At 36.5% G+C, this 16423-nt stretch overlaps 2 protein-coding genes and 1 long non-coding RNA gene across 3 annotated transcripts; all 3 read left to right on the forward strand.

The window, feature by feature from the left end:
- The first annotated feature begins 392 nt into the window (after window positions 1-392).
- Window positions 393-9871, forward strand: LOC125234850. The gene is made up of 3 exons (XM_048141268.1): window positions 393-524; window positions 3123-3134; window positions 9508-9871. Exons 1-3 carry the CDS (start codon window positions 464-466, stop codon window positions 9744-9746), a joined length of 312 nt encoding a protein of 103 aa, XP_047997225.1. The 5' UTR covers window positions 393-463; the 3' UTR covers window positions 9747-9871.
- A 1975-nt stretch (window positions 9872-11846) lies between these two features.
- Window positions 11847-12874, forward strand: LOC125234358. Its single transcript, XM_048140548.1, has 3 exons — window positions 11847-11956; window positions 12050-12061; window positions 12448-12874. The coding sequence occupies exons 1-3, from the start codon at window positions 11905-11907 to the stop codon at window positions 12684-12686; spliced, it is 303 nt and encodes a 100-aa protein (XP_047996505.1). The 5' UTR covers window positions 11847-11904; the 3' UTR covers window positions 12687-12874.
- Window positions 12875-14476: 1602 nt separating this feature from the next.
- Window positions 14477-15617, forward strand: LOC125234406. Its single transcript, XR_007177999.1, has 3 exons — window positions 14477-14611; window positions 14884-15031; window positions 15559-15617. It is a non-coding gene; the product is annotated as an uncharacterized LOC125234406 (long non-coding RNA).
- The last annotated feature ends 806 nt before the right edge of the window (window positions 15618-16423 follow it).

Consider the following 16423-nt stretch of genomic DNA (forward strand, 5'->3'; position numbering starts at 1 on the left):
GGTAATACTTCTACGTCTTCTACAAAAAGAGACTATGGTCTCGATCTATTTTGTTATTACAATAAGATTTACAAGTTATACCTACATTTGTAAGTTAAACTGTATAAATTGCAAGTATAAGGCCGCCGGTTGCACCAAACCGTCTGTCACCGTTAAAGCGTTCGTTAAATTTTATTGTATGATGTGTCTGTCAAATGTGGTTGATGCAACTGGCCCTAAGTCAAATATGCATAATAAAATGATAGGGCGAAATTATGTACCAATTTGAGATATTGCAGCCATGCTTCAAAACTGATGGTGACTGTACCTAAGAAACTAAAAATATTTGAAGTAACAGTTAATCGATCTTAACCTAGGTAGTTGTTCAATAATAAGTGATTTTCACCAAGTAATTAATTTGTACACATTCTCGAAACTAGGTTTATAATTGCCTAATTGAGAAAGTACTAGAACTCCAACCAAGATGCATCGCTCGCTTATATTATACCTAGTTTTCTGTTGTTCTCTAGTTCATTTCAGCAATGGTAAATATATAGTTTCTTACTAGCTTTTACCCGCGGCTTCGCCCGCGTAATAAAAGTATTCTTATTGAAACGTTTACAAAAAATAAGATTTTCATTTGGATCCGTAGGTTTCTTTGTAGGTATATTTATCTGCGATTATTTCGATTGCACATAATACTTTTGCTTGCAATGATTGTAGAAATATTACACATCGACCACAGCGTAGGTAATTCTATATACGCTGGGGAAACCTTTATAAACATCCCACATAGCCCGTATTTCGACACTATGATCGGTGGGTAAAAAGTACTTTTTTCTATTATCCCTTACAATTTTTTACATTTTGCTTATACTTATCGCAAACGTAATCTTCAAGCAAGCAAACAACGATCGTCTTAGAGCACATTGTGTAAGAGACCGCCGACCGATTATCCGTATCCCTCTAACGATACCCATATTATCCGTATCCGTATCCCTATCGCTATCGCTATCCCTATCGCTATCCCTATCCCTATCGCTATCCCTATCGCTATCCCTATCCCTTATCAAGATGTTTAATGATATAACACTTTAAGTTCTCGCGCTTTGTACACATATTTAAAGTCACATCCAGGTCGAACGCGATTAATTAACATTATTTTTACCTTTTTTCCCAACGTTTCGGCCAGGTTGCACTGGCCGTGGTCGCGGAAGACTGACGTCCCAGCAAAATGTCACCGGAGATGTAAACAACACAAAACTACCCGATATTAATTTATATAAATGTTCGGGGTAGACAAATAAATATAATCTACCCGCTTTTAGTTAATGTTTATTTCCCACCATGTTTATTTTAAAGGTAAAAATAATGTTAATTAATCGCATTCGACCTGTATGTGACTTTAAATATATGTTTAATGATTTCTTATCAAGTGCTAAAATATAAAGTTTCATGGTTTTATCTTTTAAAATTAAGAAATCCCATACAAACTTTCAACCTCTTTTTCAACCCCTTCATCCCTTTTTTTCGAAATAAAAAGTAGCCTATGTTTTGTCTCAGGGTCTAAAGATTGTCTGTTCCAAATTTCATCAAAATCGGCTGCGTGGTTTAAGCGGGAAAGCGTAACAGACAGACAGACAGAGTTACTTTCGCATTTATAATATTACTAGCTTTTACCCGCGGCTTCGCCCGCGTAATAAAAGTATTCATTAAGATTTTCATTTGGATCCGTAGGGACCGTAGGTTTTTCTGTAGGTATATTTATCTGCGATTATTTCGATTGCACATAATACTTTTGCTTGCAATGATTGTAGAAATATTACACATCGACCACAGCGTAGGTAATTCTATATACGCTGGGGAAACCTTTATAAACATCCCACATAGCCCGTATTTCGACACTATGATCGGTGGGTAAAAAGTACTTTTTTCTATTATCCCTTACAATTTTTTACATTTTGCTTATACTTATCGCAAACGTAATCTTCAAGCAAGCAAACAACGATCGTCTTAGAGCACATTGATAGTAAGAGACCGCCGACCGATTATCCGTATCCCGCTAACGATACCCATATTATTCGTATCCGTATCCGTATCGCTATCGCTATCGCTATCGCTATAGCTATCGCTATCGCTATCCCTATCGCTATCCCTATCGCTATCCCTATCGCTATCCCTATCGCTTTCCCTATCGCTATCCCTATCGCTATCCCTATCCCTATCCCTATCCCTATCCCTTATCAAGATGTTTAATGATATAACACTTTAAGCTCTCGCGCTTTGTACACATACAGGTCGAACGCGATTAATTAACATTATTTTTACCTTTTTTCCCAACGTTTCGGCCAGGTTGCACTGGCCGTGGTCACGGAAGACTGACGTCCCAGCAAAATGTCACCGGAGATGTAAACAACACAAAACTACCCGATATTAATTTATATAAATGTTCGGGGTAGACAAATAAATATAATCTACCCGCTTTTAGTTAATGTTTATTTCCAACCATGTTTATTTTAAAGGTAAAAATAATGTTAATTAATCGCGTTCGACCTGTATGTGACTTTAAATATATGTTTAATGATTTCTTATCAAGTGCTAAAATATAAAGTTTCATGGTTTTATCATTTAAAATTAAGAAATCCCATACAAACTTTCAACCTCTTTTTCAACCCCTTCATCCCTTTTTTTCGAAATAAAAAGTAGACTATGTTCTGTCTCAGGGTCTAAAGATTGTCTGTTCCAAATTTCATCAAAATCGGTTGCGTGGTTTAAGCGGGAAAGCGTAACAGACAGACAGACAGAGTTACTTTCGCATTTATAATATTAGTATGGATAGTATGGATGGATAGTATGGATGGATATGGATATGGATAGTATGGATGGATAGTATATATATAGTATAGTATAGTATGGATAGTATGGATGGATGAAATGTACTTTGTAGTCCATAAAATATTATAAGTCCTCAAAAACGTGAGAGTTTCGAAAAAATAATTAATTAATATTGTTTCCACAAAAATAATTTCATAATTATGTATGAAAATTGGAGTAGGTAAACTTTCATCATTTTAGTTAATTCAAAATTAAGAAAAAACATTAATATTTTAACCTCTTCTTATTATGAATAAACTTTTTTCCAGCGTGCGGTAAAGGTATCTATTTATTTTACTTATTTCGGGTTCATATGTATACCTAAATACATGACTTAAAAATATGTGTATGTAATGACAATAAAGACATACCTAATGTGTTACGAATTAACTTCTTCTTCCCGTGTAAGTAAAAAATAAATTAATAGTTTAAAAAACACTATAAAACACGCTTTTATAAATGCACGTGAAAGCCAAAAATAAATTATGGATCGTTCAAGTTGTCTCTATTTGTGAGCTGAAGTTTAAAAACTATGTGCTTTTAATTATAATATTTGATTGTAAAAGCGTGGGGCGCTGGAACAGGAAAGACTTTTTGTATAACTTGCTGCTAAATCAAATTATGCTATGTTACGGGAAGGAGGTTACACAGATTGACGCGCTAACTGGAGTTGCAGCATGACTAGTAGGTTCTACATTAAACAGTCAAATCAATTAAAAGTCAGTGTTCAAAGTAGGTACCAGTTTGTCGAACTTAGACAAAATATGCGCTAGTAGCGAGGAGAGTCGACAGTCACCGACACTTAGAACGCCGCTTTTTTCCGGTAATCAAAGTACAAAAGGGGAAAGTGTCTACAGTGACAGGATGCAGAGTTCTTGTTCGTGGACGAGATATCTTTGGTTCTCTTTGGTAACCCTTAGGTGGCATATGTAAACGTTATGTTCTTATGCAACTTCATTCGCCAGGAAGTTCGGATTAGTATTTGTTTACAAGAAAGTCTTTCCTGTTCCAGCGCCCCACGCTTTTACAATCAAATATTATAATTAAAAGCACATAGTTTTTAAACTTCAGCTCACAAATAGAGACAACTTGAACGATCCATAATTTATTTTTGGCTTTCACGTGCATTTATAAAAGCGTGTTTTATAGTGTTTTTTAAACTATTAATTTATTTTATACTTTTAAGTCATTAATAATGAAATACTTTTAACATTTATACATAAATTTATTTCAAGTAGGCGGATTTTACATGCCATTTGTGGCTTAACGTGTACTTGTTGCTAATTGCTACTTAATAATAACTAGCGGCTACCTTCTTATAACGGTATTATCATAAAAATGTTTATATTACTAGGTATCCGTTATCCGTAAAAGATAGACAATATAGACATGTGCCATCGCGGACATTTTGAAGACATTAGAGAGACATACTTTCGCCATACATTGTTTTGAAGCTCTCAGCTAGTGGGATTTTGTTTGACTCGATTAGAAAATATTGTCACATTTCAACTAATTCAAACAAAATTTAGACCCCCTTTGTTTGCTCTTAAAGGTCACAAGAAAACGCTAACCCAACATATTTTAAATACTACGTTAATCTTTCTTTTATGCGGGGGCTTCGCCCCCCGAGCCCCCCTTTTCGTTACTCTTAAGAGTAACAAGAAAACCCTAACCCAACTTATTTTAAATACAACGTTTATCTTTCTTTTATGCGAGGGGCTTCGCCCCCCGAGCCCCCCTTTGTTTGCTCTTAAAGGTCACAAGAAAACGCTAACCCAACTTATTTTAAATACTACGTTGATCTTTCTTTTATGCGGGGGGCTTCGACCCCGAGCCCCCTTTTCGTTACTTTTAAGGGTCACAAGAAAACCCTAAACCAACTTATTTTAAATACAACGTTGATCTTTCTTTCATGCGGGAGGCTTCGCCCCCGAGCCCCCTTTGTTTGCTCTTAAAGGTCACAAGAAAACGCTAACCCAACTTATCTTAAATACTACGTTGATCTTTCTTTCATGCGGGGGCTTCGCCCCCGAGCCCCCCTTTGTTTGCTCTTAAAGGTCACAAGAAAACGCTAACCCAACTTATTTTAAATACTACGTTGATCTTTATTTTATGCGGGGGGGCTTCGCCCCCCGAGACCCCCTTTTCGTTACTCTTAAGGGTCACAAGAAAACCCTAACCCAACTTATTTTAAATACTACGTTGATCTTTCTTTTATGCGGGGGCTTCGCCCCCGAGCCCCCTTTTCGTTACTCTTAAGGGTCACAAGAAAACCCTAAACCAACTTATTTTAAATACAACGTTGATCTTTCTTTCATGCGGGGGCTTCGCCCCCCGAGCCCCCCTTTGTTTGCTCTTAAAGGTCACAAGAAAACGCTAACCCAACTTATTTTAAATACAACGTTGATCTTTCTTTTATGCGGGGGGCTTCGTCCCCCGAGCCCCCCTTTGTTTGCTCTTAAAGGTCACAAGAAAACGCTAACCCAACTTATTCTAAATACTACGTTGATTTTTCTTTCATGCGGGGGGCTTCGCCCCCCGAGCCCCCCTTTTCGTTACTCTTAAGGGTAACAAGAAAACCCTAACCCTACTTATTTTAAATATAACGTTTACCTTTCTTTTATGCGGGGGGCTTCGCCCCACGAACCCCCCTTTGTTTGCTCTTAAAGGTCACAAGAAAACGCTAACCCAACTTATTCTAAATACTACGTTGATCTTTCTTTCATGCGGGGGCTTCGCCCCCGAGCCCCCTTTTCTTTACTCTTAAGGATCACAAGAAAACCTTAACCCAACTTATTTTAAATACAACGTTTATCTTTCTTTTATGCGGGGGCTTCGCCCCCGAGCCCCCCTTTGTTTGCTCTTAAAGGTCACAAGAAAACGCTAACCCAACTTATTCTAAATACTACGTTGATCTTTCTTTCATGCGGGGGGCTTCACCCCCCCGTGCCCCCCTTTGTTTGCTCTTAAAGGTCACAAGAAAACGCTAACCCAACTTATTCTAAATACTACGTTGATCTTTCTTTCATGCGGGGGGCTTCGCCCTCCGAGCCCCGCTTTTCTTTACTCTTAAAGATCACAAGAAAACCTTAACCCAACGTATTTTATATACAACGTTTATCTTTCTTTTATGCGGGGGCTTCGCCCCCCGAGACCCCCTTTGTTTGCTCTTAAAGGTCACAAGAAAACGCTAACCCAACTTATTCTTAATACTACGTTGATCATTCTTTCATGCGGGGGGCTTCGCCCCCCGAGCCCCCCTTTTCTTTACTCTTATGGATCACAAGAAAACCTTAACCCAACTTATTTTAAATACAACGTTGATCTTTCTTTTATGCGGGGGGCTTCGCCCCCCCCGAGCCCCCTTTGTTTGCTCTAAAAGGTCACAAGAAAACGCTAACCCAACTTATTTTAAATACTACGTTAATCTTCCTTTTATGCGGGGGGCTTCGCCCCCCGAGCCCCCCTTTTCGTTACTCTTAAGGGTAACAAGAAAACCATAACCCAACTTATTTTAAATACAACGTTGATCTTTCTTTCATGCGGGGGGCTTCGCCCCCCGAGCCCCCCTTTGTTTGCTCTTAAAGGTCACAAGAAAACGCTAACCCAACTTATTTTAAATACAACGTTGATCTTTCTTTTATGCGGGGGGCTTCGCCCCCCGAGACCCCCTTTGTTTGCTCTTAAAGGTCACAAGAAAACGCTAACCCAACTTATTCTTAATACTACGTTGATCATTCTTTCATGCGGGGGGCTTCGCCCCCGAGCCCCCTTTTCTTTACTCTTATGGATCACAAGAAAACCTTAACCCAACTTATTTTAAATACAACGTTGATCTTTCTTTTATGCGGGGGGCTTCGCCCCCCGAGCCCCCCTTTGTTTGCTCTTAAAGGTCACAAGAAAACGCTAACCCAACTTATTCTAAATACTACGTTGGTCTTTCTTTCATGCGGGGGCTTCGCCCCCGAGCCCCCTTTTCTTTACTCTTAAGGATCACAAGAAAACCTTAACCCAACTTATTTTAAATACAACGTTTATCTTTCTTTTATGCGCGGGGCTTCGCCCCCCGAGCCCCCCTTTGTTTGCTCTGAAAGGTCACAAGAAAACGCTAAACCAACTTACCTTAAATACTACGTTGATCTTTCTTTCATGTGGCGCCCCCCGAGCCCCCATTTGTTTCCTCTTAAAGGTCACAAGAAAACGCTAACACAACTTATTCTAAATACTACGTTGATCTTTCTTTCATGCGGGGGGCTTCGCCCCCCGAGCCCCCCTTTTCTTTACTCTTAAGAATCACAAGAAAACCTTAACCCAACTTATTTTAAATATAACGTTGATCTTTCTTTTATGCGGGGGGCTTCGCCCCCCGAGCCCCCCCTTGTTTGCTCTGAAAGGTCACAAGAAAACGCTAACCCAACTTATTTTAAATACTACGTTGATCTTTCTTTCATGCTTCCCCCTCGAGCCCCCCGCCCCCTTTTTCTGTTCTTATCTTCCGGCACCATCATCAGGCCTTGAAACCTAATCGTAGTCATAGTTCATTACAAGACTTTTCTATGAAGCCCAAAAACAGCTATGATACGATGTTCCATCATGTAGTTCCAGTTCATATCTCCCGGCTCCATCATCAGACCTTGAAATCTAATCGTAGTCAAAGTTCATTACAAGACTTTTCTAAGAAGCCCAAAAACAGCTATGATACGATGTTCCATCATGTAGTTCCAGTTCATATCTTCCGGCTCCATCATCAGACCTTGAAACCTAATTGTAGTCAAAGTTCATTACAAGACTTTTCTAAGAAGCCCAAAAACAGCTATGATACGATGTTCCATCATGTAGTTCCAGCTCATATCTTCCGGCTCCATCATCAGACCTTGAAACCTAATCGTAGTCAAAGTTCATTACAAGACTTTTCTAAGAAGCCCAAAAACAGCTATGATACGATGTTCCATCATGTAGTTCCAGCTCATATCTTCCGGCTCCATCATCAGACCTTGAAACCTAATCGTAGTCAAAGTTCATTACAAGACTTTTCTAAGAAACCCAAAAACAGCTATGATACGAAGTTCCATCATGTAGTTCCAGTTCATATCTTTCGGCTTCACCATCAGACCTTGAAACCTAATTGTAGTCAAAGTTCATTACAAGACTTTTCTAAGAAACCCAAAAACGGCTATGATACGATGTTCCATCATGTAGTTCTAGTTCATATCTTCCGACTCCATCATCAGATCAGCTCAACAGTACCATATTATTGTATTGTCATCGGAACTACATATAGCTGCCAATTTTCATTACGCTATGACTCCTGGAAGATGGTTAAATTAGCTTCCTTAGATTCCATTACATACATAGTTACATACACGACGACCTAATAAAAGCGTGTTAAAAAGTATACAAAATCTGTGACATCAAACTTTAATTGATCCTATTTTTATTATTAACCGCCTTCCAAATCTCAAAGGAAGGGGTTTTCAATTCGTCTGTATGTTTTTTTTTTTATTTTTTTAAATGTTTGTTCCTCGATATCTCCGTCGTTACTGGACCGATTTTGAAATTTTTTTTTGATTGAATGTATATGCATACAGATTGGTCCCATTTTTCTCAGAACCCAGTTCTGATGATGGGATCCTGGAGAAATCGAGGGAACTCCTCAAATCTGAAAGGCATATATATGGTGATTTTTGTGTTTTTAAAGGAACAGCATGCAACGCACGGAACAGTGACATTTGGTGCAGTGGAACTCCTGATGATGGTCAGAATGGAACTCCTCAAATCTGAACGGCACACTTATAGTGACTTTGGTATTTTTATAAGAACAGCATGCACTTACGTCCAGAACAGTGATATTTGGTGCAGTGGAACTGCTGATGATGGTCAGAACGGAACTCCTCAAATCTGAACAGCACACTTATAGTGACTTTGGTATTTTTATAAGAACAGCATGCACTTACGTCCAGAACAGTGACATTTGGTGCAGTGGAACTGCTGATGAAGAGTGAGCCGCCCCTGGTTAGAGTTCCGTTCTGATAATCATTCTGATCTGTAAGTACTTCAGAATCGTCCAGATTTCAAAATTGGTTCAGAAATGACGGAGATATCGAATAACAAACATTGAAAAATATACAGACGAATTGATAACATAATCCAACATTTGAAAGTATTTATCACCAGAACCCCAAAGGAAGGCGGTTTTTTTTTCGTAAAAATTATGTTATCAACATTTAGTTATATAAGTCGACTTTCGTAAGATATATACAGGTTAATTGTTATAATTAAGAAAATATAGAGAACCTTAATGACGAAATAAAACTTACTAAAATCTCAATTCATCAAAAAAATCTTGGTAACAAAATAGGAATAATAAAAACAAATTTAACTTTTTCCTTAATTTTTATACAAACTTTTCGAGAACTGCTGATATGCGTTATTCCATTAATAACTACACCTTTCAGCCCTGATGTAAACCCCCAACCCCATATCATGTTATAAAATATTTTATCGAATTTTGAGCTGTTTTTGAGATCCTCAAAATTACGTATATTTATATTTACCTCTATATACTTAAGTATGTATACTTACAATAATACAATTGCTCACGTAAAGGTGTATTAAGAATAATTATATGCACTAATTTAATACTTCCTTACCCAGAATATAAACCCCAGGTCGATGAAGCCGTCTTGATGGTCAGATCGCTTGAAATCACCATGAAAGACCTCATGGCGATCATCCCCAACCAGATCTACAACAATGGAAAACTGGAACACTGTCTCAGCAGACCTAGGACATTGTTGATGAAACTTACAAATAACCAATGTTCGGAAGAGGAGGAAATGCTGTATGAAAATGGGGGAAAGGGGAAAAGACCGTGGACGGTGCATCCATTTTAAATATTTACTTTTTGAAACTGATGTTTCATGAACCGTTTATAATATTGGTATTTGGCTAGTACAGTATGTATTACCTATTATATGTATTAACCTAAAATATAGAAAATATAAAAAATAAATTTAAAGTGGTCTTACTTCATTCTCCTTACAGACCTATCCTCCATTTGACACAAATCTTAACCTATAAATTGAAAACTCTAAAAGTTTGTCCGATGTCTGTCGTTCGTCTGTCTCGTTTGTGTGTATCGTGTCTCGTAAGAGTTAAACAAATTTCTATGGAACTTGATATAGTTTATATGGATTATTGGGACATGATACGTATAGTCTGACCAAAGAGTAATCGTAGTGTCGTCCCGTTTTCTCACACATATTGGTTTGAAAGGGATGACACTACAGTGTTGCCACTTTTAAATTTCTACTCCTCTTGGTCACACTTTAGACAAAGTTGCGTTATGTGGAGTAGGTAAGTAGGTATAAGAGAAAGATGTCCGCAATTATCGAACTTCTGTGAAGTGAAAATGACGCCAAGCTGCACTCTTTGAGACCGAGTTTCAACATTATAGTCTAAGATCCGTACTAAGCTCGATCTTCACCAACGTGTTAACCAGGTGAAAATAATATTTTATTAAATAATATTAGTTTCTGAACATGTCTTACTATTAGAGTATGGACAGCACCGGTGGCCAATAGTTATAATAAATTACATTTTTGATCTTTTGATTAAGCCTATATAAAGCAAGCGATATATATTCGATTGTAGATTGTATTTTTACCCGCGGCTTCGCTCGCGTTAGAAAGAGACAAAAAGAAGCCTATGTCACTCTCCATCCCTTTAACTATCTTCATTCAAAAAATCACGTCAATTCGTCGCTCCGTTTTGCCGTGAAAGACGGACAAACAAACAGACACACACACTTTCCCATTTATAATATTAGTATGGATTATATATTAAAGGCCAATTTTTTCATCGTTAGTACAAAGGCCTACTATAATACATATAGCAACCGAGCGCTTAATCATACCGTGTGTAGTATCAAATTAAAGAGCTTTCCGAGTAGTTTACAAGTATATAACATATTATAGGACTTTTTCTACTTGGTCTAACACAATATGAGAAAATGTCCAGAAGTGGCAATAATTGTGACGGGGAAGGCTCGTTTTCAAAAAATTGCCAAAAATATATAATAGAAATTTATAATCACTTAAGCATACTTAAGAGCAATTTAAGTAAACGTTGCATATTAATTTTTTACGAAAATAACTCCGATGTGATGTAGATTTTCAAAGAAATTGTCACTTAATTTTAGGTAATTTCTGAAAAAAATTGAATTCGTCTTAGCCTTGTTTACTCTTTTTTAAAACCTTATAATAAAAATGTAGTCTGAGAATTTTGTAGTACAGGATACACGTATTATAAATTTACCACTTTCAGTATTCCTAATTATCCAAATTTTACAAATAAGTTCGACTAATCCAGCACTATACGCGAGTTTTCCTAAACGTGCATCAGAGAAAAATTCGTAATTAATTTAGTGAGTAAGTTTTCTAAAATCCAGTCGTATCAAGATAATAAGATGCTCTAATTGAAACTTGAATTAAATATATCTATTAGATAACGGAAAGTGTAGTATTTCACCGACTAAAACTATCAATTTTACATTATTTTGACGTTTTTCTCGAAAGCAGCCTTATATGTCTTCTATTTAATTTAATATCTCGAAATAAGTATTAGTCTTCAAAGGCATAATGATTTAGATCGTCGCCGTCGATTGGTAGGGTGGTTGGTAATTATTTTAACGAACCCTGCTGCCTGCCTGAAACACATAGGCTTTAAAAGCGTAACACACTAGTACTGGATAAACCTTATCGCATCGCTGCGTCCCTATCGAACTTATAATTAGTGCGAAAAGAACGGCCTGACGTTATAGGTATCGTTTATCATGCGACCATCCTAGCCTGCCTGGTAATATAATGAATTCTAGTATCTCATTATTTTGAAACCTTGTTGCAATTAAATCATAATTATAGAAAACACTTTGCAATTAACGTAATTATTAATGGGTTTCGAAAATTTGTCGATTACAAGATATTTGTGCTTTGTGAAAAATCAGTTGTATCGCATTTTTATCGAGTTTGGGAAAAACTCGCCGAATCAGAAATGCGTTGCTTTTTAATATTATTATTTACTCTGCTTTTTCATTATGGAAATGGTAAATATTTATATGTTTTTTAAATGTCAATATCTTGTGAGCTTCATTATTAATATGCGATGTATCTATCTAATTAAATGTTTTTGATTTCAGCTTGTAATAGAGGTAACGAAGTGAACCTTCCTTTCCTTATTCAGTTGATTAATCTACGTTTCCGGATGCATTTTACTAGCTAACTATTTGTTCCTCGAATATTTAGGGTTATTACATTGACAATTTTGTGTGTATTTTTTTTATGAACTAAGAAATGAAAGAAAAGAATAAAACTTCAAAAACGCCAGATTCATTCATAATAACAGATAATATGCCACATATGCGTAAGAACTTAGTAGTCTTTGGTGGAAAACCTTTTATTTCCAAGTCGTAACCCTAAAATTATATCACAACTTGCGCTCCCGTGCTAGATGTATTGACTCGCGCGCGAAACGCAAGCTGTGATAGACCGACCGACATGTACCTAAGCCTTAGTCTCCCGTTTATTAATATTCCAGCTCAGCTAGAATCAGGTTTCGAAGAGGTTCGCCTATCCTTCATCGACATAGAAGCGGACGTTGCCGCACTCCTAAAAACCATGGAGTTCCACGCAAAGACCGAAAAGAAGGTTGACGAGTGCATGAGGAAACTCAACCAGAACCGAAACCGACTGAGGAAGTTGGCTTCGAAGACGTGTAAAGTGAAAAAACTTAGCCAGTTGAGTTTGAAAAGGAACCGATACCCGGTGCTGTATTAGTTATCCAGTTTTTGAGAATCAATAGGATTTTTTAAATAAAAATTAACTGTTCTTCAATCAACGGTGGCTCACTCAATTGGTGGCGTTACTACTAAATTTAGCATGTACCTATCATGCTCCAAACTTTGTATTTTAACCATGATCTAACAAGTATAATATTAACTAAATACAATGGCGCTACAGCTTAACGACTTGTTTTATTAATTCCTGTCAAGATATCAAACTTTTATTTAAGGGAACGTTTTATTCGTTCGTTCGATATTGGAAACGAAACAAATGATTGATCGATGAATCTTAGATAATCGCAAATATGCATGGTTCTTTCTTTGTAACAGAATGTTCTAAATTTAAATGTGAATGTACCTAATCAGAGTATCGGTTTGTACTTTTTACAATACCGGGTATTGTAAAAAGTACAAATTACGATGCTCTAGCAGATAAAGATTTCATAATGTAGGTTATTTGCTTATCGCTCCTAAGCATATTAACACTTAAATGCATGATTTTTGTATTTCCTCGAAAAAAAATTTAAATAGATGTTGTGTAGATTGAGGGAAAAATAAAGAAAAAAATCCCAGTAATTAAAAAACATATGTTATTTCTAAAAGCATGATGCATATATTACATCACTATGCAATTAAATTTTGAGTGACTTCTTGATCATAAGTAGGTATCTTGTCTTTTTCGCTATATTCCCTGTCAATAAAGTGGTCTAACTTTGCCGTTGAAGATGAAATATAATAATAACCTAAGAACCACAAAATTAAAATTTTGAGAAAACCCCCGACCGCGATATAGACCGATTTTCATGAAACATGGTTTCAGACAAAAAAAAACTAAATCCAAATCGGTTCATCCGTTAGGGAGCTACGATGCGATGCCACAGACACTCACACAGACAGACAGACAGACAAACACACACACAGACAGACACGTCAAACTTTTAAACGTCGTTTTTGCGTCGGGGGTTAAAAAACACATGGTGATCATAATGGGATTCCATTCCTTAACGACGTTTCAATTCAACTAGCAAGTATCTGGCTGAATCAATTTGATCTACTCCTATGTTTAAAGAATACAACACAATCGATACAATAAATAGACAGCTTGTGATATGGATATAGTTTTTTTGAAACAGCATGAATACGGTGACATAATTGACAGCCAACTTCATACACAATTTTGCAAAAACGTATGGAGATGCCATCTTGGATCTTTCACCTAATCTTGTATCTTTTAGTCGTCCGACGTAAGGTACCCATGCTGTTTCAAAAATAATTGGATGTGTGTCGTTGGTTCTTCGTGTACAAATCGCAAAAACCCTGCGTGCGAAAAGGGGTAGGCGGAGCGCATAAAACTGCTCGACTTTCTGCGCCTTTCTTATAAATTAAGGAAAGAAAATGAAATCGTGATATTGCTGTTACAGTCACTCGCCATAATTGAACCCATATCCTACATTCGACTTCTACGACACTCAGGCAGGAAAGGGGGTAGTGAAATTCTTAACCCGTCACCACACGGGTTAAACACGTGTCCCAGTTGATACAAACTGTGCAATAAATTAAGTATAATTAAGTAATTCGCTACATTAATTGCCGAAGAATGTAACCCCAAATCAATTTAACCCTAGCCATTTTGACGTTTGTTCTACTCGTTGGATTTTGAACTGTAATTCTTATTGTGGATATGCGTTTTTATTTTAAGTATGATGGCAAGTATTTCGTCGTTATCGATTAAAGGGTTAATAATCAATTTATTCACATTGGTGAATGTGTTTTTTGGTGTATGATTTCAAATTCTCACTTTTAGTGCTCTGTGAAAAACTTGGTTCACAGTGCACTTTTATTGAAGGAATTTGTTCACAGGCACTATGAAGACTATTTTAATATTTCTGACATTAGTTTTGATAATTTCAATGGTGTCGGGTACGTTTTTTATTACCAATAAATGTACGAGTACATGCACAAATATCGAATTTAGTGCCAAATATGTCACTAGTAATAAATAGGTATCTGCGATATGCAAAGATAGATTGTACCTACACATATTAAGTACATAGAATTATTCTTAGAACTAGATAGAACAATTTTCGTTTAATTATAAATCGTTCTGATATACATACATATTTGATCGTTTTATAATAATTACTTAAGTATAACATAATGTTGAAATATAATTATTTCAATTTGTTATCAAGGTGACTGGATCGCGGATCTCAAATTCAAGGCTACTGAAGTGCAAGCAACATGCGGAAGGATTACCCAAAACTTAGGATCATTAAGGGAAATAATTAATTTCCAAAATCGCAACAAAGCCAAACTAGATTTAAGCTGTTATTGAATCTGGTAAGAAGTATGCGTTTTTCGTGGTAAAACCTAAGGGCGTAGCACAGTAGTGTGATAAACTTTATCGCGTCGATGCGGGATGGCACTTTCAAATAGTGCAAGAAGGACAGCCTGACGTGATAGCCTTTATCACGCGACTAACGCGACCGTGCCTGTCCATCTGGTTTCATCAGTTCCTGAGGTAAAACGTAGGTAGCTGCTGCTTCAAATAACTAAAATTTCATATTTTCATGTGCCAAAAAATCTTATACTTAATAAATACTCGTACCTACTTGTTTCAGTCTTATCCCTCGTATATGTACCCGTAAATGGAGGGTTGACCCGAGGGTTAACATACATACGAATGTATGTTAACCCTCGGGTCAACCCTTCATTTTCGTTCGTGCACCCACCCACCATTTTATAAGGAATTTGACAGTTGACAGCCCACTAACCCTAGTGGTTGGTGCACTGGTGCGTTGGTGGTGGGCCAAAGTGAAGCATTTAAGGATATTCGCATTTAATGAAAATTTATGTTTTTTATACAGGACATCAGGACAACAACAAGTCAAGTATGACTACAAATAAATGAATGTAATTAAGCGTATTTTTGTTGTTTTGTTTTTTTGAGAATTTACAATATATTTTTCTGCCTGAATTTACCTGATTCTATCAATTATATTATAAGTATTTTTGTGCAATGGGCTGAAAACCTATACATTCTCTTCACTTCTTTGAAGATTCTCATGAGAAAACCTCGGCGTTATTCAGTTCACCACAGAGGTTTGAATTGCCGCTAATGTAGGTACTTACCTATCTAACGCCAAATTAATCTAATAGCTAATAGTCACGTCTTTGCCTTTGGCTAGTCTGTGGTCAAGAGTAAGCCCATTTATAATAATAAAAAAAAAGTCCATGCTTGACGATAAACTGTGACCGTAGCCACGAGTATGAACGTTTTTCGTAAGATATATACAGGATAATTGTTGTAATTCCAAAAATATAGATACTAGAAAACCTTAATAATGAAATAAAATCTACAAAAAAAAAACAATTCATCAAATAAATCTTGGTATCAAAATAGGAATGAAAACAAATGATTAAAATCATTTGTTTTCATTCCTATTTTGATACCTAGATTTTTTCCTTTTTGTACAAACTTTTTGAGAACTGCTGAATTACGCATACTATGTTCGCTAAATGTCCTTGCGAACTAAATTATATTTTTGCGAAAAATAGTATTGTTTAGTAGGTACATACTAAAACTTGACAGAATACCTAAGTACTAGATAATTTTAAAAACTTTCAATTTTTCATTAAACTTGTCTGGTAACTAGGTATTTCAGTTGCTTTTTTTTCAATAATCCACTCTGTAGGGACTCCGAAGGTAACATGATGGTATTTTTAATGGCA

The sequence above is a fragment of the Leguminivora glycinivorella genome, chromosome 16 (genome assembly GCF_023078275.1).
Source record: "Leguminivora glycinivorella isolate SPB_JAAS2020 chromosome 16, LegGlyc_1.1, whole genome shotgun sequence".
Classification (NCBI taxonomy): Eukaryota; Metazoa; Arthropoda; class Insecta; order Lepidoptera; family Tortricidae; genus Leguminivora; species Leguminivora glycinivorella.

Bases quoted from the DNA above. Each gene is read 5' to 3' on its own strand.
- LOC125234850 (XM_048141268.1), top strand. From the start codon at position 464: ATGCATCGCTCGCTTATATTATACCTAGTTTTCTGTTGTTCTCTAGTT.
- LOC125234358 (XM_048140548.1), top strand. From the start codon at position 11,905: ATGCGTTGCTTTTTAATATTATTATTTACTCTGCTTTTTCATTATGGA.